The 27,483-nt window shown below is 35.1% G+C and overlaps 2 protein-coding genes and 1 pseudogene across 2 annotated transcripts; 1 reads left to right on the top strand and 2 right to left on the bottom strand.

Moving 5' to 3' along the window:
* Positions 1-216: 216 nt before the first annotated feature.
* Positions 217-1,136, bottom strand: LOC148921601 (uncharacterized; annotated as a pseudogene).
* Positions 1,137-6,882: 5,746 nt separating this feature from the next.
* Positions 6,883-16,641, top strand: LOC103328396 (M28 Zn-peptidase nicastrin). Its single transcript, XM_008230790.2, has 14 exons — positions 6,883-7,415; positions 7,981-8,150; positions 9,102-9,205; positions 10,740-10,806; positions 12,144-12,236; positions 12,318-12,482; positions 12,613-12,753; positions 12,856-12,933; positions 13,588-13,700; positions 13,782-13,842; positions 14,561-14,728; positions 15,429-15,530; positions 15,823-15,912; positions 16,050-16,641. The coding sequence occupies exons 1-14, from the start codon at positions 7,133-7,135 to the stop codon at positions 16,110-16,112; spliced, it is 1,698 nt and encodes a 565-aa protein (XP_008229012.2). The 5' UTR covers positions 6,883-7,132; the 3' UTR covers positions 16,113-16,641.
* A 7,796-nt stretch (positions 16,642-24,437) lies between these two features.
* LOC103328406 (RNA-binding (RRM/RBD/RNP motifs) family protein) lies at positions 24,438-26,156 on the bottom strand. Its single transcript, XM_008230801.2, has 4 exons — positions 25,917-26,156; positions 25,001-25,069; positions 24,799-24,905; positions 24,438-24,730 (listed from the first exon to the last, which is right to left on the bottom strand). The coding sequence occupies exons 1-4, from the start codon at positions 26,038-26,040 to the stop codon at positions 24,659-24,661; spliced, it is 372 nt and encodes a 123-aa protein (XP_008229023.1). The 5' UTR covers positions 26,041-26,156; the 3' UTR covers positions 24,438-24,658.
* Between the last annotated feature and the right edge of the window lie 1,327 nt (positions 26,157-27,483).

Genomic DNA, 27,483 nt, shown 5'->3' with positions numbered 1-27,483 from the left:
AACACAAATAATAATAATAATAATAATAATAATAATAATAATATATATATATATCAACTAATTAATTTTATTAAAATTATAAGAATTTACAAAAGATAAGGAAGAATCCTTTGGGGCTTCATTAAAACCTTGTTTGGGGAAAACCCAATGGGACAAAACCCCAAATGAAGGAGAAAGAGTACCCCGTATTGTAAACATTGCATTAAAAAACAAAAGCTACATATTTGAGTCTACATGCTTCCTCCCCAATCTCCGTAAGCATTTCTTGATTTGATCAATCTTCTTTTCATCCTCCACAATTAATCCTACAAAATAAAAATAGCAATGAAATCTCAACCACACAAAACATCATTTAAAATGTCTTCGTGTTGCACTTTTAGATGCAAAATCATCAATTATACTATCATATTTAATGTTTTCTAACATATCCTTTTCAATGCATAATATCACTAATCCATTTAGCCTATCTTGAGTCATGGTGGTCCACAAGTAAGATTTCAATAACTTTAATTTAGAAAAACTTATTTCAGCAGATGCCACAGTCACAGGTATAGTCAATAATACCCTATAAGCAACCATTACATTAGGAAATATATCCACACTTTTTACAAACTCAAGAATTTTAATGGTTGTCCCGGTTTATCTATTTCATATGCTTCTTTTGGTAACATCACTTGCAACACCTGCAATTTTGAAAATAAGTCTCTTGCATCAACATCAGAAACATCACCATGTTTTAAAGCATTTCCAAGATTCACACAAAAACTTTTCAATTCATTATCATCAAACGAAGTCATCAACTTTGCAGCATCAAATAAGAACCCAAAAATAGATTCAAAAAAATGCAATTGTTCAAACCTACTCTTCAATTCACCAAGAGCAATATCCACTATAACAAAAAAATAATCAGTTCTAAATAATTCTTCAGCTGATTGTTGTTCCCTATCACTATTGGAAATCTCATCAAAATGCATTTTTCTACAAACTTGACGTTTTTTGGGAAATACAGGCTCAATTCCCATATCAAGGGAAATTTCTTTAGCATCAATCATGGCAGAAATAAACCCATTTATTCTATAGTTTTCAAAAAATAAAACAAGTCCTTCTAATTGTCTTACAATAGCATCAAGACGCATGTCTTCAGATTGTAACTTTTTACTAAATAAGTTAATCTTATGCAAAATGTCATGGCAAATAACCAAACTTAATATAAATTCAAAACTTGAAAGCTCTCCAGATGCTAAACTCTGAGCATCCCTACTTAATTTGGCATCTTCAATAATTTCTGTTAATTTAAATAAAGCTTCTCTGATTTGGGAAGCTTGAGATTTTATTGCTTTGACACTTTCAATGTAACTGTTCCCAACGTGTAGTTGACAATGATTTCAAAGTCAAACCCTCTATGTAATCAAGTAACACATTACATTGCTTTGTTGAATTAGAGAATACCGTATACATGCATTGACATGCTCCAAAAAAAGATTTTGTTTTAACACATGAATTGGCCACATTACAAACTATTAAGTTGAGACAATGAGAACCTCATGGCATGTAAAATGCTCTAGGATTTATATCAAGTAATCTTTTTTGTACACCTAGATTTTTCCAATTCATATTAGAGCCATTATCATAACCTTGTCCCCTCACATCATCAATATTAAGTGTAAGGGACTCAATTACATTTTGTAATTCATTAAAAATCCCTAATCCAGATGTATCTTCCACATTTAGAAACTCTAAAAAGTACTCTTCTATATTTATTGGAGTACTTGAAACATCTATGCACCTCAATATTAAAGTCATTTGTTCTTTGTGACTTGCATCAGGAGTATAATCAAGAATTACTGAAAATTATTTAGCCTTTTTTATTTTTTTTCAATGATTGCATGTTTAACATTTGATGCTAAAATAGCTATCAGCTCATTTTGAATTTTATGGCTAAGATAATGATGATGAATCTTCTTATCTTGAATGAGTCGAAAATGGTGTTGCATTACTGGATCAAACTCCGCAATCATTTCAAGTAGGCCTAAAAAGTTACCATAACCATCTTCATAAATTTTTTCATTTGTTCCACGAAAAGCCAAATTATGTATAGCAAGACACTTCACAACAGCGATGATTCTGACAATAACATTTTTCCAGTGTAGTGTATCTTTCTTGATTAGCTCTTGTAATTCTTTATCAATTGTTTGATTTGTTTTCAATCTGATTTGCAATTCAATACAAGACCTCAAGTTAGTGAGATGTTCAATTTGTTTAAGCTTCTCACCAAGATGTTTCCAATCTTTAGTTCCTTCACTCGTTAACTGACTTCTAGAATTCATTGTTTTAAACAACTTCCAATAAAAATAAAACACTTTATCCAACTCCTTTGAGTACACTAGCCATTTTCGATCCTTAGTTTCCCCATTTGGTAATGTACAAAGATAATAATTTGAAGAAAAATGTCTGTTGTGTTCGTCCATGGGGAATTTGAGATTAGTTTCTCTTATGGGACCTTTTTCTACAAGTAAATCTCTCATTTTTGCATCAAGATTATCTCAAACTCGTGGATCATAAATGTTCAAATCAAATCTTGTTTAGGGACATTCATTTTCATGGCAAGGTTCATCAATATTTTCATTTTCATCAAGGAAAGGTTTATCAATATTTTCATTTTCATCTAGATCACCAATTTCTCCATTCACATCAGTCTCATTTTCTATTAATTCTTCCAATTGAATTGGTTGCTCATATTCATTTGATAAATCTTCATCTAAATTTTCAAGTGGAGTATTGGTTTGTTTAACAAAATATTTATTCAAAGATCCTCTTAAACTTTGAGCAATTTCTTCTTCTTTTTTCTTTCTTTGTCTCTTGAGATTTCCAAAAAGTTGTTTCTTAGGAAGCATTGTTTAATTTTTATAATAAACACAACAAAATTAAAAAAAAAACAATAAAACTAATTAACAAAGAACAATAAAACCTAGATTTTGAGCATATTTTCTTCAACTTGAAACATCCAATTATAAAGAACAAGACTTCCAACCAAGTTTCCTGTTGAATCAAATAATAAAGATGAAAAAGTTAATAAAGATATGTATTACAATTTACAAAATTTATACATCTAGATTCTATATGTATCTATAAAAAAATTACCTTCAAAGAAAGGCACTGGTCTAGCTTGTGGAATCCAACTCTGTGTGTGTTGGAGAAGACAAGAATCACCACACACAAAATTTGTTTGTGTTGAACTTCTGAGAAGCAGAGAAGGTCGAATGGCTTTTTCCTCTTCTTTTTGTGGCTAAGAAAGTTTGTTTTGATTTTTCTATATTTTGTTTATTTGTTTTATATTATATTGTGTAATTAATAAGGGACTTTTCTTCCTCAATAAGTTGCTTCTTGAGATTGAAAATATAATGATTGATTGATGGCTTCCTCTTTGGTATACACGCACAGGCAGCAATGTCTTCTGTTTTTATTTTTTAATACGCATATATACATAGGCTTTAAAAAATTTGGGCCCTCACTGTGGGCCCCGGGCTTGTAGCCCTAGTGGCCCTGGCCCAAAGCCGTCTTTGATTGGCACTAATCAATCAAACAACTCATTTTGGTTGTGTGTGTACCAAAAGTTTTTGGAAAATGATCCAAGCATGAGCAGAGCTGGGGTTCGATCACCGCAAGCTAGTGCTTCTCAGTTCAAGATTATCAACCAACAATGTTCTCTATGGAAGGCATGTATGACAAAGGCCAATGCAAGGCATGTGAGTGGCTCCAATCTTGAAGATGTGGTGAGTACCCATTTTTTTTAATGCTTAAATTTATAATTCTATTTCTTTTCAATTATTAACTTGATTTTTATTTTATTTCATAGGTAGGATATGAATGCAAAAACATTTTTTTTTGAATCATAATAAACCTCCGAATAGGCCTTTCAAGTTATATCATGCTTGGCAAATCTTAAAAGATTGCCCAAAATGGAACGATCTATATGAATCTCCCACACAAACGTTCAAAGATTCTTCTCATAGTCACAATACAGTCAATTTGGAGAAAGATGAAGATGATGTGGTCATACTCACTCTAAGGCCGTTGGGAAGAAATAAATAGAAGGATAAAAAAAGAAAGGGAAGATGTTGAAGGTTATCTCAATCAAAGTGGAAATTTTTTGTCTGAATTGGTTCAACAAGGAAATGAGGTAAATGAGGATAGGAGGCGAAAGTTAGAGTTCCTACAAGAGCAACATGCCTATAAAGAGGCCAATGAATAGAGGATAATGTCCATGGACCTATCCAAATTTACTCCAAGAAAGAAGAAGTATTGGGGGAATAAGCAAGACGAAATTATTGAGGCCTAGATGAATACAAGTTCCCCTTACAATTCAAAAGACAACTCTAGAGACTATTATCCAAGCACTCCACATAGTGGTTATTAATTTATGTTTATTTGTAATTGTTGTTTATTTTTATTTATAATTGTTGTTTATCTTTATTTATAATTGTTGTTGTAATTGTTGTTTATCTTTATTTATAATTTTCGTTTATCTTTATTTGTAATTGTTGTTTATTTTTATTTATAATTATCGTTTATCTTTATTTATGATTGTCATTTATTTTTATATGATTAATCTTTTTAAAAATTCGATGATAAACCACATAATTCATTAAAATCACACAACCACTTTTATAATTTAAACACACTTTCATAATTTAAACACACAACATAATTTAAACACGCTTACATAATTTAAGCACACTTACAAAATTAAAACACACAACGTAGCTCATTGCCCCTCTCCTTCGCATCTCCAAATGTGGTTAATCAAATCATTTCTTAGATTGTGATGCACTTGCGAAGCATGAACTCTATTATGACGGACCATGTAGTCTAAGATAGTTTGAATGTCTCAATTTATATTGTATGTGATAGTTGGCTCAAACTCATAAGCAAGTCTTGTTCTTGCTCTTCTAAATGTTCATGGACAATTATCATCATCATCAGATTCTGCATCTAGATCCTCATACTCATCATCAATAATCATGTTGTGCAATATTATGCACGTCATCATGATTGAATGAAGTTGTTCTTTACGCCACATATGTGCAGGTCCCTTAACAATTGCCTATTAAGCCTGAAGTATTCCAAAGGCTTTTTCGACATCCTTCATATAAGCCTTTTGTTTTTGGGAAAATAGTCTTTTTTTTAAGAGTATTCAGTTGGGAAATCGTCTTAACCAATGTAGCCCAACGAGGGTAGATACCATTAGCCAAGTAATAACCCAGATTGTATTCATTTCCATTGACAACATATTGGATATGGGGAGACACTCCATTGACTACATCATTGAACAACGGGGAACGAGATAAGACGTTGATATCGTTGTTCAATTCGGTGACTCCAAAAAGGCATGCCATATCCAAGTATCATATGAGGCCACTACCTCTAGACCAACAGTTGGCTTATGTTTATAGTCGGTAAACTAGCCTGTCCAAGCAGTGGGACAGTTCTTACATTCCCCATGCATGCAGTCGAGATTGCCTAACATGCCTAGGAATCCTTTGCTAGCCTTGTGCAAGAGCTTGTAAAGGTTAGCCGGATTTGGGGAACGGAGGTACCACTAACCATACACGTCTTCAATAACGGAACAAAACTTTCGTAAACATTCAAGGGTTGTAGATTCACCTTATCTACAGTACCCGTCAGTAGAGTCTGTCGAGCATCAATATGCGAGCATTCAAAACAGTCGTTAGCAGCTCGGGATAGACTTTGTCATCTACAAACGTCTATCTTCTGGGTAAAGTATGGGGGATAAAGTAGTCTTTCATAGAAATAGTCCTCTATAAGACTCTTGTGATATTTTTCTCTCTTCCGATTCTTGTATTCATGACCTATAACAGAAACAACATGTTTGGATTGTTGAGCATATTGCTCCAACAAAAACGTATGGTTTTGAACGGCCATTGCACCCCTCTGTTGATAAAGGTCATCATCATCAGAATCATCATTGAAGAAAATTTGTATGGCCTTCCCACGTGAATTCATTGTAAGAAGGGGCATGAGATTGAAGAAGATTGTGTGGTCAATTCGGTAGAATAACACTTCTTAAATAGACAAGAGAATGGGATGACCTACATATTTGAAAATAATTGAATGAAAATAGGAAAATATAGGAAAAGATAGGGAAAGATAAGGGAATCCAATAAAGTAAGATGAACAAAGTTGAGCAATGGTTCAGAACATGATTGAAACAAGACAATATGGGATGAGAAATTATTTAGAAAATAATTGAAGAACACAAGTAGAGGCGGGCAAAAGTTCAGAACATTATTGAATGAGAATAAAGAATCCAATGAAGTAAAAGTAAAAGTGAAAATGAAAGACAATTATGGCAATGGCTTCAATGAAGGGTTCGAATTATTTCGGGCATACACAAAAGTAGCAACTCCATGGATTGTGCCGCTTTAAAAAAAATCGTGTGGTTCCATTATTTTAATATAAATCGTGTGCTACTTGTTTTTACTTTCAGAGTCCATGAAATAAAATGTTATTGTACTTATTTTTATTTTTTTAAGTGAAATTCTATTATGTTTTAGAATTTTAATTTTTTTATGTTAAAATGTTTAGAAAATTAAATCACAAATGTTGAAACAAAAATAATATCAAGAAAAATTAATGAGAAAAAAAATTTAGGGGTTAATAATTCTTAAATAATTTAATAAAGTTATGGACTCAAATTATAGGGCTGCAAGGTTGGAGGAAAAAAAAATTTGAGTCATGAAAATACATGAATAGTTGTATTTTAAATGGTGAAAATTTGAATTCAGCCCCATCGTGATTGTAACATGCTCAAATGGAACTGAAAAAACCAATCCAACTTATTCTCTACGAAGTAAAAAGAACGAAGAGAGCCAATCCAATCTAAAATCAAATTAGTTAGGGGGACTTGAGTGAGGGTCAGTCCACACTAAACTATCACTCCTCACACCAGAAACACAATCACACAACGTGACAACAGCAGCAGCCTGCTTCTGATTTCTCTCATTTATAATTTACATCGCTCTCTCTCTCTCTTTCCTGACTTCTCTCTTTGATTCTTCCGATCCCAAAACCCTAGAGACCAGAGAGAGCAGATCGCAATCAAACAACGGCCATGGCCCAAGCGAAGCCTGGCGGAGAGCGCCAAGTGCTGGAGTCGATGTACTCGATGATTGCTCTCGTCTTCATCCTCGTCGCCTGCGTTGAGCTATGCGATGCCGCCACAGTCGTCGACGTGTATCGGCTGATCCAGTACGACATCTCCGGTGCTCCTTTCGGATCTCGACTCGCCAACCTCAACCACCATGCTGGTTCTTTGCAATTCGCTCCTGGCTCTGATCTCTCCCGCACTGTCCTCATCATCCCCTTACGCGAACTCAACATCTCCTTCGTCAAAGGTAGTGCTTCTTTTCATCTCATGTATTTCTATATTTTATGCATTTATGTGGGTAATCTTCGATTTTGAATAAATCTCATGTTTTTTTTAGTTGGGCACTCCAGTATGTGTGTATTCTTAGTCTTTTGAGTGAAGTGAGATTGGTGAGGCCATTTGTGTACAATCACTTAAGTTTGTGAATGCTTCTTAGAAGTGCTTAAATTTCGATGCTTTTACTTTCTAAATGCTAATTAGTAACAAGCCCCGCATATGACGAACAGTAAATGCCACCTCGAACTGCTACAATACTGGGGCTGTTTGAATATGTGACTTTGAGCAACTATTTTGAACTAAAATAATGCTCATTGAGTAACTCAATAAGATATCACGGTTTGAACTTTAAATTTATAATCATTGAGAAACTCAATAAGATATGACGGTTTGAATTTTAAATTTATGATCATTGAGTAACTCAATAAGAATGTTGATCCCATATTCTTAAACTATAAGTGCCTTAGCTAAGTTGGTCAACCAACTTTCCTTTTCAGATTGCTGATTGCTAATTGAGATTGTTAATCATATTGCAGAATATATTACTCAAAACCAGCCTCTGGGAGGTTTGCTGTTTTTGCTGCCCCAGATATTTAATATAGAAAATAGAGAAAGGGCAAAAAGTAATCATCAAACTGATGGAGTGGAGCTATTGAAGAATGATCTGGCCGAACTTGAAAAATTACTTATACATTCCAAGATACCTGTAAGTCAAACAGCCATAAGTTTTCTTACCATAAGTTTTCTTATTCTTTGTAATTGGAGGCAGTTGTCTTTCTGTTGTTTGTTTCTTGCACCTCTCTAGTTATGGTTTATGATGCGCATGTGCTTTTGCATATGCTGTTGTATTGCTTTTAAGCTAGCTTCTATTGTTTTCCTCAAACATTCTATATATAATTTATCAAATTGACTACATGTTTTCGTTTCTCAGTCTTCTGGTTGCTTTCCTGGGTTTAAGATGTATGATTAATTTTTTCCTTTAGTGAATGATGCATACCATACGATTGAGGTGCTTTATTTGATCATTATAGCATATCAGCTCAACAGGAATTTGGTAGCAGCAGCTACTTGCTGCTATTTGTTAGTTACCCGAACCTTGTTAACTGTTTGGCTTTAACTAATAAGGTTTTGTGCTTTTTGAAATCCTACAAAATCATATTTTTCAGAGGAACCAAGCCCACTATTTTTTTCTCTTCATTGATTGTAATGTCTTGCATCTTGACTTTGAAGTAAATTACCCCTCAATGAAAGTAGAGTAAAGGCATTATTCTTTGTTGTGCATGCGTAATAGGCAATTATATTAATCTGTTCATTGTGTTGCATTTGCTCCTTTGCAATCACATGTTTAAAAATAAATTCACCAGTCTTTTTCTGCGAAGTGATGAACTGTGAACCGTTTTAGGGCATCTACACTCATCTAATATGTATAAGTTCTAGTCTCAGATGTAATGAATTGCATTCCTCATCCATAAATGAAATTACAATATGTTAATTCCTGCAATTCTGTGATGTAGTGCTTAAATGGGGTTTGTTTGGGGAATCCAAGTGTTACAATGGGAGTAATTCTTAAGTTTTAGATACTTTTTGATTATTTTATTTGTTTCATAAAATTGTTGTTGTCTAAAGGACATCTTTGTGGTGGTATGTTCTGTTACAGTATCCTGTGTATTTTGCTTTTGAAGATGATGATATTGAGGCTGTGTTGGCTGATGTCAAGAGGAATGATGCCACTGGTCAACCTGCTACTGCAACTACTGGCGGGTAAGTAAATGGCTTTCTGATTGAAACCATGGAACTTATCCCTAGACAGATAGCTGCATAGTATAATATGGATACTATATATTTTGATGAATTTAGTCGATGATATATCTGTCCTAAAAAAGACGGTCACTACAGAGAGTGAGTTCTAGTGAGAGACTGGTTAAATTTAAGGGGTGGCCTCCAGAGTGAGTTCGGGTCCTTATAGATTGTACATAGAATGCCATTATAAGGATGTAAAGCTTGCAAGGAAAATATTTCTGTTCCAAGTTGATCAGGATTGTGGAGGAGTGGAGGCCAAAACTATTTTTAAAAAAACTGCATAGCTACTCACTGCTGGTGGATCTTGGCGCAGCTTACTAGTTGCTAGTAGGTTTTGACTCAGTTGTTTGGATGTATCAAAGCATTTTAAGGATTTCAGCTTGATCTTTCCAGATTGGTCTGATTTTGTGGGCTAAGGTTCCATTACTTTTGGCCCAGTTTAGTTTTGTGGGGATAGATTGGATTTGGTTTGGTTGTTCCTGATGGACTACATGTCCTCCAGTTTTTTACTCAGTTTTTATCGTCTTAATAATTTTGTGTTTCTAAAAAAAAAAAGAAAAAGAAAAAAAAGAAGGGATTGAGGTAGGAAAAGTGACAGTATAACACCAGCAGGATGGATAAGGGCTGTAGAATTCTTGGAGGGTATGCTGGCTGGAGAAGGTGAGAAAAATTCAACTTCACAGAGTAAAGAGTAAAAGATGAGAGGTTAGCTGGTTTGGACTAGGAACCAGCTGGAGGATACAGATGATAGAGAGGTATAGAATAAAAGAAAAGAGGTGTGTAGAGGAAATCTTTTGGAGGCCGAGGTCATTAAAGTAAGATTGTGCATTGCACCAAAAAGTTATTAGGGGCTGGAAATTTTGGAACTTGAAAATATATTACAAATTTATAAATAAACCCAATCCTAGACATGTATTTATAAAAAAATCCAAGCACTATTTAAACATAGAAACACACCCAAAATCAATCCCAAAGTCAACTTTTTGGGTGTGTTTATAAATGGGTTTTGAGTGTGTGTAATGATGGGTTTTGGGTGTGTTTATATGTTTAAATAGTGCTTGGGTTTTTTTATAATTTCAACCTCCATTTTGGGTGTTTTAGTGAAACTCCCAAAATATATCTGTGGTTGCTGATTCAGGAGTCCTTATCGAATACGACTGGAAGCAAGTACAACTTATACAGCAATAAACTTCTGTTCTAATTCTCTTTGTTTGTTAGATCACGATTCATTATATTTTGTGATCTTATTTATTGTTCTTCTTCCTGTCCTTTCTAAAGATCTTTATTGCGCTTTAAGTAAATGCATAGAATCCTGTTTTTGGTACTGTCTGATTTTCATTGTTGACATGAGTGTATTATTTATCCTTTTAGTTATGCCAATACCATTTAACTTCAATTATACTTATACATCCTTATTTGCCATGAGCTTTAGGAGGTGTTTTGTTTAATTGTCATTGCACAACTCTGAATCTCTCTGTCTTTTCTGGTTTTGCAGATATAAGCTTGTTGTTTCAGTTCCAGAACCTAAGAAACGTGCATCACCCACCATCACAAACATTCAGGTTCAAGCTCAACTTTTTTATTTGTTTGTTTCTCACATTCTTTTTATTTTTATTAATATCCCTGTCAGTTCATCTAAGTTCAATCTTAGCAGTTTCTTAAACCAGTAGAGTATGGAAATATCTGTTAGCTCCTTTATTTACCTTGTAACAGTTGGAACATATCTTATTAATCCTTCTTTGTGTTTTTCTACCCATATAACATTTTTATTCTGTTTGTAAAAATCTCATATCCTAAAATTGATGATACATGTGTTAAACAATGTAAGAGTGTCAAGGAAGTGTTGTATGGTTTGCTATATTTCGTTGCTATGCTGGTTTCACATTTGTTCGCTGTTCTTAAGTTATATTGTTTAGGAGGCAATAAATGTTATTCTTCCATTAACACATCTATAAAGAGTCTATCCATATCAGATATCATATGTCTCAGATATTTCAGCACATATTTATGCCCATCCAAAGTTTAAAACAGTTAATTTGATATTGGAAGTATATCTGAAACTATGACTTTGAGGGCACAGTTTAAAAATGTGATTATCAATTCTGCTGTACCCTTGAAGTCTCGTATTAGGTTTGTTATATTTCCACAGATGACTTGCTTTATCTTAAAATATGACTTGTAATTATACTTTACCCTCGGATGCTCTTATGTTATATTGGGTACATTCCCCTGTAGAAGACTAAAGCTTTGCTGTTAGTTTGACTGACAGTTTAGCTGCTTTGACTGAAGAATGTAAAATTGGTAAGAATTTTGGCAAATGATCTTATAATAAGGATAATCACCTAGGAATTATTAGTTCTCTATGTATTGATTTTAGTTATATCTCATAGGATTTGAGTGTCACAGCCTTTTCCTGCATTGGAATTGTTGTAGCCTTGCTAAGCTCAAAAGGTGTTTCAAATCCTTTTAGTTATAGGTGGATAACTTATGTTGCAACCAGAAATACCATTCTCATGCGCATATGAGCTAGTTAGCATTTTGATTCATTGTAATGCATTAAAGTGAAGCGAGTTCGTTGTATATTTACTCCTCCACTTCTTAAAACTAGATGGCCGGCCAAGCGTATTTGATTTCTCAGTTCTGTATTTATATTAATACCTAGGAGATAGTAATGACTTGACATCAGATGTCAATGGTACTGAATACCTTTGCATGTCTGAGCATCAATCAGATTTCAGCTGTAGTTTTTACCTTATTCTGCAGTCCGTTTTAGCAACTGTCTTCATTAGTAGCATAATTTTAAATGGAATCTTTCTTGGATGACTGAAGATCCAGTTGATAGTGCTTAGTTTGCTTCCCCTAGTTTGGAAATTGAATGTTTCTTTTTGAATGAGTACAGGGATGGCTTTCAGGATTGAAAACTGATGGAGATGCAAATCAACTTCCAACTATTGCTATAGTAGCATCATATGACACTTTTGGGGCAGCTCCTGTATGTAACTTTACAGCATATCATGAATTATTTCAGCTACTTATAACTTTATAAAGGTTTAAAATTTCTTTTATTTTGTAGGCTTTATCAGTTGGAAGTGATAGCAATGGAAGTGGTGTTGTGGCACTTCTTGAAATTGCTAGGTTATTTTCTGTTCTTTACTCCAATCCTAAGACAAGAGGAAGGTACAATTTACTTTTCGGGTTAACATCAGGAGGCCCTTATAATTACAATGGAACTCATAAGGTGCTCATCTCCTCCCGATTTATTTCAACTTTCATTTTCTTTCATCAAGTCTTTTATTCCCTTTTCTTAAATATAGTGCCCCTCTGTTTATCTTTTTTGTTTGCTTACCTTAGTTATTTGCATTTTACAGTGGCTTCGGAGCTTTGATCAACGCCAGCGCGAGAGTATTGACTATGCTATTTGCTTGAATAGTATTGGATCATGGGATAATGACTTGTGGATTCATGTGTCTAAGCCTCCAGAGAATGCCTACATTAAGCAAATTTTTGAAGTAAGCAAATAAGATTTTACAAAACATACTACAGATGTACAGTTAAAGTACCTTGAGTTCTGCTGCTGCACTACATTGTTTAAGTGATGGGATTTCTTGTAGGGTTTCTCTAATGTAGCAGAAGAATTGGGCGTTAAAGTTGGTCTGAAGCACAAGAAGATAAATATTTCAAATCCCCGAGTAAGTTGATATACTTGAAATGCCATCTTGTGGTGAACAAACAAGACTATTTTGTTATGTCATGTCTTCACATTCGATGCAAAAATATAGCTATTATTTATTATAACTCAGCAAGTAGTTTGCATTGATTTTCCCAGGTTATCTCTGAAATTCTTCGACCAGGAAAACTAGGATACCCCTAATCATTTCAACTACTGGCCTTGACAGGGAAATTTATAGGGCGTAATATCTTCTTGTAATGAAATATCATGGTAAACATTTACAACTTGAGAAAATAACTGCATACCTCTTAATCTAAAATCAGCTCCAGGATAATCAAACTTATCACTAGGTTATGCTTGGGGTTCATTGCAAGTTTTAATCTGTGTTCATCTTTACTGTCATCCACAAAATCAATTCCTCTACCATACTTTGCTGGTTCGGTCTATTTTGTGGTCATACCTTATGCAGATAAGTTATTGATTTCTTAAAATTATATATTCTTGCTGCTGCAACCAAAATGGACACTACTTATTTTGTGTTTCCATGAGCTTGTAAATCAATCTGGGTGCATCTTTCTTCAAAGTACTAGTCCACTGCTAGAAACATGATGTGTTTTTGTTGCACTGTACCCTACTGTTTATACCAGGTGATAAACCATTTTACGTGTTCTAGGTAGCTTGGGAGCATGAACAGTTTTCACGGCTGAGAGTTACTGCTGCCACTCTTTCTGAACTCTCTGTTGCTCCTGAACTGTTAGAAAGTACTGGCAGTCTGGTTGATGGCAGGTTATATTTATTTAGACCCACTTCTTATTACTGGTACATATATTATAAGTGGTCTTTTGCTGAGATCTTGGTTTTGTGCAGACCATTTGTGAATGAAGCTGCAATCATTAAAAGTGTCAAATTAGTTGCTGAGAGCCTTGCGGTAAGGCTAATTTATCTGTAAATTAACTTCTTTCTTTTTGTTGCTTTCGCTTCTTGGTTTTAACAGGATCTCTAGGAGCATACAGTTCTGTTCTTACTTGCTATTGATTGTAAGTGTGTGTGCTACTCTTTTTTGGTCCTATTGAAGGAGATAGAATGTTTACAAATGCTTCAGAGATACCTGAAGCCTCTGAGGATAAGAGGTTTATGTGGAATATTTTCTGTTAACATTCAGGGTGTTTGACAATTAAACTGGTAGGTCTGAGAGGCATGATGAGGTTCATCTGGATAAACAGCATGTGCTGTGGCGTTAAGGATAAACATCATGTTATTTAGAAACTTTAGCATAATCTGATTAAGAAACCTGTTCTTTACTGTACACTGTAAAAGTAGTTAATCTTGGTCATTGTCGTGTCCTTGGATATATTTTTTAGAAGGATTTTGACCTAATTGTGTGTCTTTCAATTCATGTACATGGTTAATTCAGGTCAGGTCCATTATCAATTCACATTATCAAATGAACATTGATATGTCAATAGTTTCTTGAACAACAAGTGTTAGACGATGTGAATTCTGGAATATGAATTGCTAAAATATGTTCCATAGAAGTGAATATTGTTAACCGGAAAATTTACTAAATAGATTGGAAGCAATTGATTTCTGACTTTTTTGTTATTTGTTTATAATCTTTCTGCATGTTTAACCTCTATTGTACTCAGAGGCATATCTATGGTCACGAAGGAAAGAACGTCCAAATCTTTGCAGACGACAGTAGTCTAGCAGTCAATCCTTCTTACATAAAGTCATGGTTGGATCTCTTGTCACAAACACCCCGTGTGGCGCCGTTTTTATCAAAGAATGACCCATGTATCTTGGCATTGAAGAAGGTATTACTATCTTCATATTTTCCATACATTTCATGGTTATAGCTCAAATATGCAATTGTTTTCACTCAATATTGTGCTGATAGTTGTTTAATATTTATTAAATATGTCCATATATGTTCTCTAGTTTTCTTACTGTATGAAAAAGAACCAAGTTATAAATTTGAGAATATGTTGGAAGCGTCTAGTGTTTCTCTATTGTTGACAATCTCTTGAGTTCAACCTTCAGAAGTTTGTCGATGATACTTTGTTGGTCTAATAAGTTGCATTTTTGCGCTCAATATGTAACTATGGGATTATGCAATATATTTTGTACAAATTTTTGTGTTTTCTTAAATTAAATTACTTTCTGAATTCAAATTTACCTAAATGTAGGCTATGAACAAACAAGTTACCTAAATTTAGACTTCATATGGGGAATATGATGCAAGCATGGAAAACTTGTCATAAATAGAGCACAGGATAGAAACTGGGGAAGGATAGCAACTGGTGTGCTGGCTACCATTGTAGGTGGGGTTGGATATACTGTTGTAGACCATGGGATAATTGAGGAAAGAGAAACAAATAAAAGACCGGGGAAAGGGAGGGACCTTATGGTCAAATAGGAAAATTTAAACCAACCTGCCTGTTAAAGAATAAATCTGGTTTTTCCTCGTTTCATTGGTATATGTTTGTGACCTGTCAGATTTTATATTATTGACAGGAATTGGAAGATCATACCGATGAGGTGAATGTGCAGCATGAGGTGCTTGATGGGATGTTTACTTTCTATGATTCAACTAGAGCTAGCCTTAATATATATCAGGTACTAAATGTGTACTGGAAAAAAGAAAATGTTCTAATTTTGTGCTAGTTTATGTTGATTTCTTATACTTGCTAGTTTTATAGTATGACAATTCCATCTCCTGCCCCTATATCAATGCCCATTAGTAATTACAAGTTTCTTGGTTTAATATACTTTCAAGGCAGTCTATCTATGCTTGAGCTTAAATAAGTCTTTTCAAAGTTTTATTTATTTTTATGTTTGGACTGCCATAGAAACAATATGCAGGTAGAAATGGGACATTCAACTAATCAGTTCACCCATGTTATTTCAGGTTGCTAGTGTGACATTCGACTTGCTTTTGCTTCTGGTGTTGGGATCGTATTTGATAGTACTTTTCAGTTTCCTTGTCATCACAACTAGGGTATTGTTCCTAATCCTTACAATATCAAAGCATCGAAGTTCTTTTTTGCCATTCTCTCATATTATATGTAGTAGTTTTTTAATGGAATACGAGCAGAAATCTGAATTTTTTTCAATTTCTGTGCTGCTCTTCGGCAGGGTCTTGATGATCTGATCAGTTTATTTCGAAGACCTCCATCACGTAAGGTGAAAACAGCCTGATTACTGAAGATAGTATTATGCCAGAAAATTACCTTTTTCTTTGGTACAGAAGATTATCCGTGGCTTAGATTAAAATTGATGAATTGACACATTAGTTCATGTCATGGGGATCGTTCAGTTGTTGGTTATAGGAAAATGCTTATAACTTTTGTGCCAGAATGACACGCATCAAGGTGCTGAGAATTTTTTTGTTGAGATTAATGGTTTATCCAAGTAGTATTCTGGCAATTTTCTGGGCATAGGTTGATGTTTACGTTTCTGCATGGCAATTGAATTCGAATACGGCTCAAACAAACAAGGGCAGTGGTCAAGATAGAACTATTGTCTATGGTCTATGACAATTGTAGCAAAGGGATGCACTTTTAGATTTTTTTATCTTTTATTTTAGTTCGCTGTCTACTCTAGTAGCCAATTTTCAGAGTGTTCAATTTTGTCGCACCTTTTTGTTTTGCCAATCTTAATCTGCCATGTTATGGGTCCTACCCTATTGAGTGCAATAGAATGTTGACTGATGTTTTTATGGGTTAAATTACGATTGGTCCATTCTTTGTTCTGCATTTGCTTGCGGTCTGTTATTCATAGTTCTAAGTTCCATCAATTTGATCGACAACGGCATGCCCAATCATATGACCTCTCGTTTCTTTTCTTTTTTCCTCACGTTTGTTAGTCATACAATGAGACTCGAGCAGGAAAGAACCAAAGTGCGATTTGGGTACGGAGTAGGTTATTTCTTTCCTAAGAGCATCTCAAAACGTGCCTTCTACCTCCTCTCGTGTTGGCCGAGGCTCGAAACCCCTAAGTTCCCAATGAATATTTGTGTAAACTCCCTTTCCCCAGTATATTGTACCAAAAATAAAAGGGCATCTCAAAAGGTGATATCTATTTACATGTCCTAAATGTCCAAAGTTCCTATTCTACTTGTAGTTTTTAACTTCCGCAAATTACATATCAATCGTTGCAATTCGAAAGCAATGGTTTAGGTTTGTCAACGAAATTTGACGAAATTAAGTATCGTCCATGAATTGCAATTTGCAACAACACACAAATCGCGAAACTACAAGGTCCAAAAAACTGTTTTTCCAACTGGACATTAGGTTCCAATTTTACCCTTAGGAAAAGAAAAAGAAAACTAAAAAACAGAAAGAAGAAGATTGCAGCCAATGTCGGCAGTGCCTTGCCCCATACTACCGAGAAAAACGCAACAGAGAATACTTTTTGCTATCCCGACCAATAACACAATAACATATTAGATAACTTTTTCGCATATCATGATGTTATTGGCCAATGATAACAAAACAGTGCAATCATCGTTACAAGTAAATTTTTTTCCCTTGCTACCGCCCCACCCCCTTTTCCTTCATCTATGTGTTTCCTCTCTCTCCATCTCTCCCTCTCTCTCGCACCAAGAATCATTCCATTCTATAGTTGCTTACTTAGCGTACCAAGAGTTTCTTAGGGATTATTCCTATACTCATGTACATTATTTAGATATAATGTACATATGTACTATAAGGGTAATGATAACAAATATACACCTTCTACATCTAATGCTGAAGAGAGGAGAATGGGCGCCAAGGATACTGAGATTGGGAAGGATTTGATGGGTGCTTGACTGCTTTTTCTGCTGATTTGATGGGAGAGAGAGTTGTTAGCTTGCTCGAGAAGGAGATAGAGAAACATAGTTCTAGCTAAAATAAAAGTACATATTAAATCATATAAACCACGCTAATTCATAGCTATGACTAATTTTCACTAAGCTTTAGCATAAAACAAATACAGATTAAATGCAACAACAAAAAATTGATATGATCAAAATGAATATTAAAAGTGTATCTATTGAAGTTGTGTCTTGCGATCCTTGAGAGAATTGAAATCTTTTGTTATTGCATCTAAATCGATATTGTAAGCAAGTTCTTTTTCAATGTAGACAATCATAGAATATGCCAAAAACTCATTCTTCATCTTGTTGTGAAGAGCTGTTTTAACAAGTTTCATAGTTGAAAAAGCTTGTTTAGTAGTTTTCGTGGAAACAGGGAGAGTTAGCACAAGACGGATCAACCTATCAATCAAATGATATCTTTGTGACCTTTTCATTTCAACTAATTCTCGGCATAATTCAGAGATAGTAGACACTTTTGGAAGTACAGAATGATGAGGTACATCTTCCTCGTAAACTTTCAGCTTGCATATGAAAATATGTAACTCTTTTGGAGTGAAATCTTTAGGATAAAATCTCTCAACAAGGTTGCACATTTTGTCAATGTTGAATTATTTAAAAGAATCACTAGGGTCCAAAGCTGGACTAAGAATAAGAAGTTCCATTCACCCTTCAGTAAACCTACTGTTCAACTCTCCTAGTTGAAAATCTATTGCATCATTGAATATGTTAACGCGGTAATGATTCTCAACTGTAATATTGTCCTTTTGCTGACAAGAACGACCAGTTCCCACTTTATATTGAGCATTCATATCAGGCATATCAATGTTATGTTTCTTGCAAAATAAATTTACTTTCTTAATAAAAGTTTCCCAACCAGTTAATCTTAAATTTTGAAGGATACCTTTTGTTGTACCAACTAGGTTCACAACATTCACGATGTCTTGAGACTTATGTTGTAATTCTCAACAAAGGATACATGTGAGTCCCATAATTTCTTGCAATAGATGCAAGATGAATACAAATTCGAATTGCGTAATCACATTCTATGCACCAATAGCCTCCCCACGTAAGGATATTGTGGATCCTTTCTTTATATTCTCATGAACCGAACAAACTGCACCATACATATCTATCAAATCACAAACGAAATCATAATGAGAACCCAACCGAGTAGCTCCCAGCCACCTCATCATTAAACTTGTTGTATGCTTTATTATTTCAATAAAATTTCCACGATTTTTAGAATCCAAAGATTGATCATGACCCCTAAAAGCACATGCCTGATATGTAAGCCAACGAACACACTCTATCGTTGTCTCTTGAGTTGTAACCGATTCTTCAAAATCTCTTCCTTTGATTGTCTATTAATAACTTTGTCGACATGTTGAGATGAGTTCATCAAATTCTCTATAAATCTTTCACAAGTATTATGCGATGAAGATGGATCGCCGACGTGAGTAAAAAATATACAATTCTTTCCATCATTAACTCTTTTCCAATTGTTGAACTCCTCAGTAGTTAGTGCAAGATGACCGTTACCAAAAATAAAGCATAGAAAACAATAGACTTATCTTCTGAAGGGGAATAGTCTAACCATGGAAATTAGGAGAACCAAGAATATTGAAATCGACGATATTGCGATCTAAACCGAGACCTCGGATATTCTAAAAGTTTTGGTTGGTAAGGTCCAACTTTGATATAAGCATGTTGAACCTCATCACATTGATTAATAGGGTATTCATATATTTGAATACGTTTCCCAAGGTCTCGTTCCAAAGAAGCAACATCAAACTCATTGAGTTCAACTAATGGAGATCTGTGATGAAGTGGCTCAGTTGATGGTGAAGCCTTGTTAATGGCTTTGTTTTTTTCGGGTCATGAAACGCTATGACTAAAAGAAACAGCACAAGACATTGAAACAAAATAAATAGGAAACTGGACTGCACGAGACATTGGAACAAAATAAAATAAAATAAAAAGAAAGCAAAAGTGGCGTGTTGATGGGATGGACCGTATCCACAAGAAACATGTAAAAATGGACCAAACTGAGGGCCCCATGTATAAATTTTTCAATTATAATAAAAAACCTTACTGGGCTACAACCCACTGTAGCCCATGACGGAGTTCCGCCAATGCTTACTATTTACATATTTGAGTTTTTGGAAAAAATAAACAAAATTTATCAGACATCAACTTTTCTTATTTTCTATTTTTAACCCTCTGAGCCCAACTGTCCAAGCACCTCGTAGTGCCACTTTAAACTTTCCCGAGAAAATCAAAGAAAGAAAGCAAGAGAAACAAAAGGAAAAGGGTCAGGAGGTGTAATCCTTTGGTCTATGTTCGGAGAGGGATAAGAATGGTAATGGGGCGAATTGGTGGTGAATATGTCATTCCCATCCCCATTCTCGTTAAGCATTTTTCCCTATTCTCGTCTTCATACTCATAATATTCAATTCGGGAATTTCCTATTCTCGCCTTCATTGGGGAAAGGTTTCACAGGCCTATCCCATTACAAAAATAAAATACTTTTTTAATGAGAAAGAAATACTGTGAACAAAACATATTTACTTTTTAAACCAAATATGTAGTAAGGCTAAAGAAATTCCTCTAATTTTTAATTACATATATAGTTGGGCCTATATCTATATATATATATATATATAAATAAAGCAAAAGGCAGATAATGGTAAAACATTCAAAATACCAGAAAATGTCATTGGTTAATACAAACATTAAGAATTGAAATTATTAATTAAATGAAGATAATATGGTAAATTCACACTTTTTCATATTTTAAAAAATAAAAATAAAAACAAAATCAGATAATAAGTCCTATTTTTATAGAACATAACTACCCATGTTATCTTTTCTTAATTTTAAAAATAAAAAAAGAAAACTAATTGGCGCATGTGAGCATGCGCCAAGGGGCTAGTATATATAAAGCAAAAGGCAAATAATGGTAAAACATTCAAAATACCAGAAAATGTCATTGATTAATGCAAACATTAAGAATTGAAATTATTAATTAAATGAGGATAATATGATAAATTCACACTTTTTCATATTAAAAAAGATAAAATTAAAAGACAATTCAGATAATGGATTATATTTTTATGGAACACAACTATCCATTATTTTTTTTAATTCTAAAATAAATTTAAATTTTATAAATTTTATAATTAAAAAAAAAACAACTCTCTCGCATGCGTGAAGCGCGTGCGAAGAGGCTAGTAGTACTATAATATTTGAAATATAAAATTTTGTTATATCCCCATCTCGTTCAAAACGAGGAGGGGATTGAACGAGGAGGGGATTGAAATACTACATTCAATCCCCTCCTCGTTGAAATATAATTTAGAGATGGGGATGGTAAAACATTCTCATAAATTATACTATATATTCTAAACGAGGAGGGGATTGAAATACCATCCCCATCTCTACCCGAACACCATACTCTAAAATTTCCTCAAATCCATCCCATACCCAATTTTTATCCTTCATACCAGATCTATTAGTGTCGAATCCTAGCGAAGACCCTAACATGCGGGAAAAATTACCATCCCTAGATGCTAGATTTGAGCGCCGTAGTTGGAGGACCAAAATGGAACTCGGGCATAAATTCAAGGAATATTTTTATCAAAAATCATAGTTTATTAATATTTTAGTCCAAATTGACGATTTTAGCTTTGACATTGACGACAAAATTGATAGAATTTTATAGTGGGACTCCTTTGCCCCAACATAGAGAGTTTGAGTACCATTTGAGCGAATAATTTAGTTAGAGGACCAAAATGTAACTGTTCATGGACAAGTTTGGTCAAAAACCCATAATAAATAAGTCATATAAATAAGGTTTTTGTTTGACAATGAGTCAATTTAGTTGAAAATGCATTTATGTTATACTTTTAATATAATGTTAAGTTTTAACCTTAATGTTGAACTTGAAAACAATTGATTGTCCTTATTCAAGACCTAGTTTAGGGTTTGCTACTATTTTTTATTATTATTATGGGTTTATTAGGTTTTAAGGATTTATCATTTTGGATTTTAACTTTAATCCTAAATCCTAAAAGGGATTTAATTTACTAGAATATTGTAACGTTTTAGAACATGTGAATTTTAAAGAAAAACTTCTGCACACCTGTCACATTGCTATTAGCAAGAATGTAAGAGCTCCTACTTACCTGGTAAGGAGGGAAGTATTTTCCTTAATTATTTTTTAGGGAGACCAAAGGGAAAAAAATCCAAATTATGGCTTTAATAAGTTATTTTTAGGACCTATTGCAAAAAATAAAACGAACCTGTTACAAACCTTTCTTTATCAATCCCGTTCATGTTTCTTAACTTTTTAACAATATGCAATTGTCTTTTCCAGGTATGCTTTAACTTTTTAACAATATCCCACCTTTTATTTGCTGATGATTCACTATTTTTCATCCATGCTAGTGCTACAACTCAGAACTGCAGTGTCTTGAAAAAGATTGTCGATGACTATTGTTTGGCATCAGGCGAAATGCTCAATGTGGATAAATCATCCTTCTTTTTAAGCCCAAATGTCTCCGATACGCTTGCTAGGGAAATCAGTATTACGCTCAGAATATCTCCGACACTTGATCCTGGCACATATCTGGGTCTGCCATCTATATGGGGGAGATCCAAAACTGCAGCTCTGAACTACATTGTTGATCGTATCTAGAAAAAGTCCAAGGATGGAAGTCAAAATTCTTAAATCTTGCTGGAAAGGAGGTTTTGATTAAGGCAGTGGCCTTGGCTTTGCCAACGTACCCGATGTCCACTTGCAAACAAATCAATGGTGTTCTCAGTAAGTTTTGGTGGAGTAATGGTGATTCCAATGCTCACAGTCACTGGAAGAGGTGGGAGGTTTTATGCCTTTCAAAGGCTGAGGGTGGCTTGGGTTTCAGAGAACTGGAGAATTTCAATTTGTCCCTCCTGGCAAAATAGTGTTGGTGTACATGGAATAATCCTGATGCTTTTTAGGTGCATGTCCTGAAAGCCAAGTATTTCCCCGATGGTGATTTCCTTAAAGCTAGAAGGGGGCCTTGTCCTTCTTGGGCATGGGCTAGCCTTCTGGAAGGTCGAAAGATTATGTCTGATGGTGCCATTTGGCAAATTGGCAATGGTTTGAAAGTGAAGATCTGGAGCGACAACTGGCTGCATCACAAATCCATCCTGCGTCCCAAGCCAACCATCATTGTTTCCGGTCCTATGCCAACATTGGTTAATGATCTTATTGATCGTGATTTGAGAGAATGGAATTTGGCGGGCATTTCAAATGTCATTGATCCTGCTGTTGCAAACCTAATTCGTGCCATTCCTCTCAGTAATCTTACTCGCGAAGATACTTTGATTTGGCCTTGGAATAAAGATGGCCTGTTTTCTGTTCAGAGTGGTTAGCATTGGGCAATGGAAAATTTGGAGGTTGTGTGTAGTGTGCCGGAACATCACTCCCACCAAGTGGAAAAAAAATTATGGGAGTCAATCTGGAACATGAAAGTCATTCCAAAGATTAAACTCTTCTTTTGGAGGGCTCTGACCAATTCTCTGCCCACCCTTAAAAACCTGTTTCATCGCAGAATAAGGGCTAATCCAGTTTGCTCTTTATGTAACTCAAGTGACAAGTCTGCTGAACATGCTATTCTCCTGTGTCCTTCGACTGCTTGTGTTTGGTTTGGTATCCCTTTAAACTACAGCATGAATGCACAAAGCGTAACTTCTTTTGACAGATGGCTCTTGGGAGTTACTGCTTCCTTGGCTCTTTTAGAAGGGAGGAATAAGGAAGTTCTTGTCTTGGTGGGTATTACTTGTTGGGAAATCTGGAAAGAGAGGTGCTCTGCTCTTTTTGAAGGTCGCTCCCCGTCCTTATTCTGTTATTAGAAGAGTTCTTTCCTTATGGGGGGAACTTTGTCCTACTTTGGAAGCTATTACGTGTCCTACTCCCTCAGCTTCTCCTCCCCATGCTCTCTGGAAGGCTCCTTCTCAACCTTATGTTAAGGTAAACGTGGATGGAGCATGGCACAAGAACTCTCTGCAGGGCAGTGTGGGTTGCTGTCTGCGTGATTCTGAGGGTAGATTGTTGGCAGGTTTGAGTAAGGCTTGTATCGGAAACTCTGCAATCGAGGTGGAAGTTGAAGATGTTTTGGAGGGGTTACTGTTAGCAAAAGAGGAAAACTGTCAGAAGATCATACTTGAAAGCGATTCAATGGATGTTATCTCTTGTATGAGAAACGAAAATCTGCGTGGCAACTGGAGAATTATCCCCCTCATTTTGGAAATCAGAAGGCTTTCTTCGAGGTTCATCTCAATTAAGCGGGAAAGGATTTCTCGCCAAGCAAATCAAGCTGCCCATGCTGCAGCAGCTCTGTCAAACATGAGGGTGCGATCTATGCGTTGGGCCTCACAGCCTCCTCCCTCATTGGTTCTGGTTTTGGCTAAGGATGGTTTGCCATGCCCCCCTAGTAGTTAACTTTCTGTTATAAAGTAGTTTACTTCTTGTATTTCCATTTCATTCTCCTGGGAGGTATCGATGGCCACCTCCCCTGTTTTCTGTTTGTTGTTGCCTTTGCCTTTTCGGGCTTTCCAATGAAGTATTTTCAGACCCCAAAAAAAAAAAAAAAAAAAAACCCTTTAGGATTTGGTCGTGGAAATTATGAAGAGAGAATTTTCTTTTGAAAAATACAAAAGGGGAAAAAAGAAGTTTTGAAGTGGGTTTCCGTCTCTGAATAGTACAAATACTGCCATAAGTTTGTGATATCTCAAGAGAACTAAACCAGAAATTGCATCTCAAGGTCTCTTAGAACATTTCCACCCATTCCAACTCATTCAGAGAGTATGTTCTAAAACTATCACAGGCACAATGTAGCTTCTCTCAACCTGCATTTTTGGCCTTCCTGTTGTCTGGCCATGCTTTGTCCACTAAAACAACGCGTTGATCCACCATCTGCAAGTGATTCTAGTGTCAAGAAACATTCGCAGAATGAAGTGAAAGAAGAATTAATGCATTCTTACCTTCCCATTCATGTTCACCAAAGCGTTTTCGGCATCTTCCTCCGTCTCAAAGGTCACATATCCAAAACCTTTTGACTTGTTCGTAACTTTATTTCTCACTATGTTAGCTGAACAAGAAGAAAGACAGCTGGATGTTTGAACTTTGCAGTTTATTAACATGGAAAAATATGCTAAAGTTTGTATCAACAAGATTAAGGCATACCATCAAGAACTTTGCCGAATGGTGAAAATGCTTGAGTCAATGACTCTTCTGTGGAGGTGAACGAGATACCTAATGAGACAGAACACCAAGAGTTTTCAAAAGTTCGGCTGTGTCAAACAATGTAACTTGCAAGATGCACAAAACAGCAATCTTCGATCATAAACCCCAACCCCTACCCTTCACATAGCACCGTAGATGCTCAAGTGGATCTCCCGTTCCTGAATGCTGTGTTTGTTTTGAAAAATTAAGGCTGAAGAATGAGTTTAACATTCCCAAAGAGAAATAATGCATTCTACCAGATTTAGGGATTTGCATTATCATGTTCAAATTGAGGGTAAAAATGAGTTTAACATTTCCTAATTATGCATTCTCATGTTTTGTATAGGTTTTGCATTCTCATATTCGAATCTTGAACTTTTATACTAACTCAAAATGAACCGTGCTCTTATATTTATGCTTCCACCATCAAAGCGAAATTCCATTAATTTTTCATAAAAATAAGAACAGCTCCATTCCAAGCATTTCCAGACACGAACGGCAATTCCCAATCCATTGGCTTCTTAAAATCTTATTCCAAGGAATGAGTTACAATCCCTAAATTCGACTCCGCAAAATAAATACAACCATATAAATTCTCGTCAAGCATTCTTCAACAACACTAATAGCAGTAAGAAAGAAGTTACACACACAAAGACATTTTATTGAACCCAAAAAGAGCTCCGAAGAGGCAATTCAACAAACAGCTAAGCTGCAAAATAGGTCACATACGCAATTCAACAAACAGCTAAGCTGCAAAATAGGTCACATACGGCAATCAAAAATCAAATCTTTTTCTTCCTTAGACATAGTTGTCTGAAATGATAGAAACATATCAATGGAAAAGATCACAGAAACAAAACAGTGAGGGAGAGAGTACCTTTGACCAAAAGCTTGGAAGAAAATCCCCTGGAGAAGAGAAAGTGGGCTGGAGGGATATAGGGCTGGGGATGAGAAGTGTGCCTCAGAAAGCTTTTGGACATTTCTCTTAACGATGCCGCCATTTCTCTGAGGGAGAGAAACTGATAATTTCAGTCTTACTCTGCGTCTGAGAGTAAAGAATGACTGTAGGAGCAGTCAGCAGTTCAGCACTCGGTGCTTGAAAACTGAACCTTGTTTTATGTTTTGGTCCTTTATTATTATTATTATTATTTTGTGAAATTGGCTAAAATAACTCATTTTCACAATTTCTATTCTAAAATGGCCCATTTGCATTAAAGAGTACAAAGAGGTACTGTATGAGGCTGGGCCCATTATAAAATATACAAATTTATAAATAAACCCAATACTAGACATGTATTTATAAAAAAATTCAAACACTATTTAACCATAGAAACACATCCAAAATCAACCCCAAAGTCAACTTTTTGGGTGTGTTTATAAATGAGTTTTGAGTGTGTGTAATGATGGGTTTTGGGTGTGTTTATATGTTTAAATAGTGCTTGAGTTTTTTTATAATTTCAACCCACATTTTGGGTGTTTTAGTTAAACTCCCTATAAAATAAGGTCATGTTTGGTACACCTCACTGGATTGGACTGGGGTAAATAGCATTCAAAATCCTTGTCTGGTAAGAGACGGGACTAACTTAAATGAGACTGCATCCAATAGTGAAAAAAATGCATCACTCGCTCGTCTAATACAGTGAGCTCTGAAAAGTGGTTCGCTAAATAACACGCTTACTAAATAGAACACATGAGTCTGACGCCTCCCTTTAAAAAATATCAAAATTTATTTGTTTTCTTTTAATTATTGTTTTAGATATTTGAATGGGGTTTTTTTTTTTTTTTTTTTTTTGCAGCATTTATTTTTTTAGATAAAAATCCTTAATTACATTTAAGGGGGCTAATGTTGAGGCTCAAAAAATTCATGGTTTGGCCCAAATAAATTATCAGCCCAAAACAACACTCCATTAAGAAAAAGCGTAAAGCGGAGTACACGAAAACCCGCCACATGTGAGTTGTAGTTCACATGTCATGCTAAATAAATTCGTCATGCTAGGGGTTGAGATAAAATATACCGGCTCTACAAGCCCATGCCAAAATTAAACATCGCAGTCCTTCATAAGGACGATAAAATTAAAACATGTCAAGCGACATGTCATGTCAAGCACAAAATCGTTATCTCACACCCAACCATGCTACAAGCCTAAGTGGGCCCAAGTCACTCAAATGTCCGAGGCTTGCTTGAGTGGGTTGTGGTATGGATGGTAATAAATCAACATGAGGCCCATTGATAGGCCAAGAAATGGAAAGTCTCGAGACTCAAGCCCATTTCTTAGGCCCAAACATGTGGGTGAGCACAAGAGAGAAAAATAGCCCAATAGCCCAAGCAAAATAAACTACTGACTCAACCAAAAAGCCCAATGTTTAATAAAAATAGCCCACTTACTTAAGAAACCACCTTGTCCCATACAAAACTCTACAATAAACCACAAAAACCTCAGCCC

Source organism: Prunus mume, linkage group LG1, assembly GCF_029339155.1.
Source record: "Prunus mume cultivar Tortuosa linkage group LG1, ASM2933915v1, whole genome shotgun sequence".
NCBI classification, from domain to species: Eukaryota; Viridiplantae; Streptophyta; class Magnoliopsida; order Rosales; family Rosaceae; genus Prunus; species Prunus mume.
This window is presented reverse-complemented; position numbering and strand designations above follow the sequence as displayed.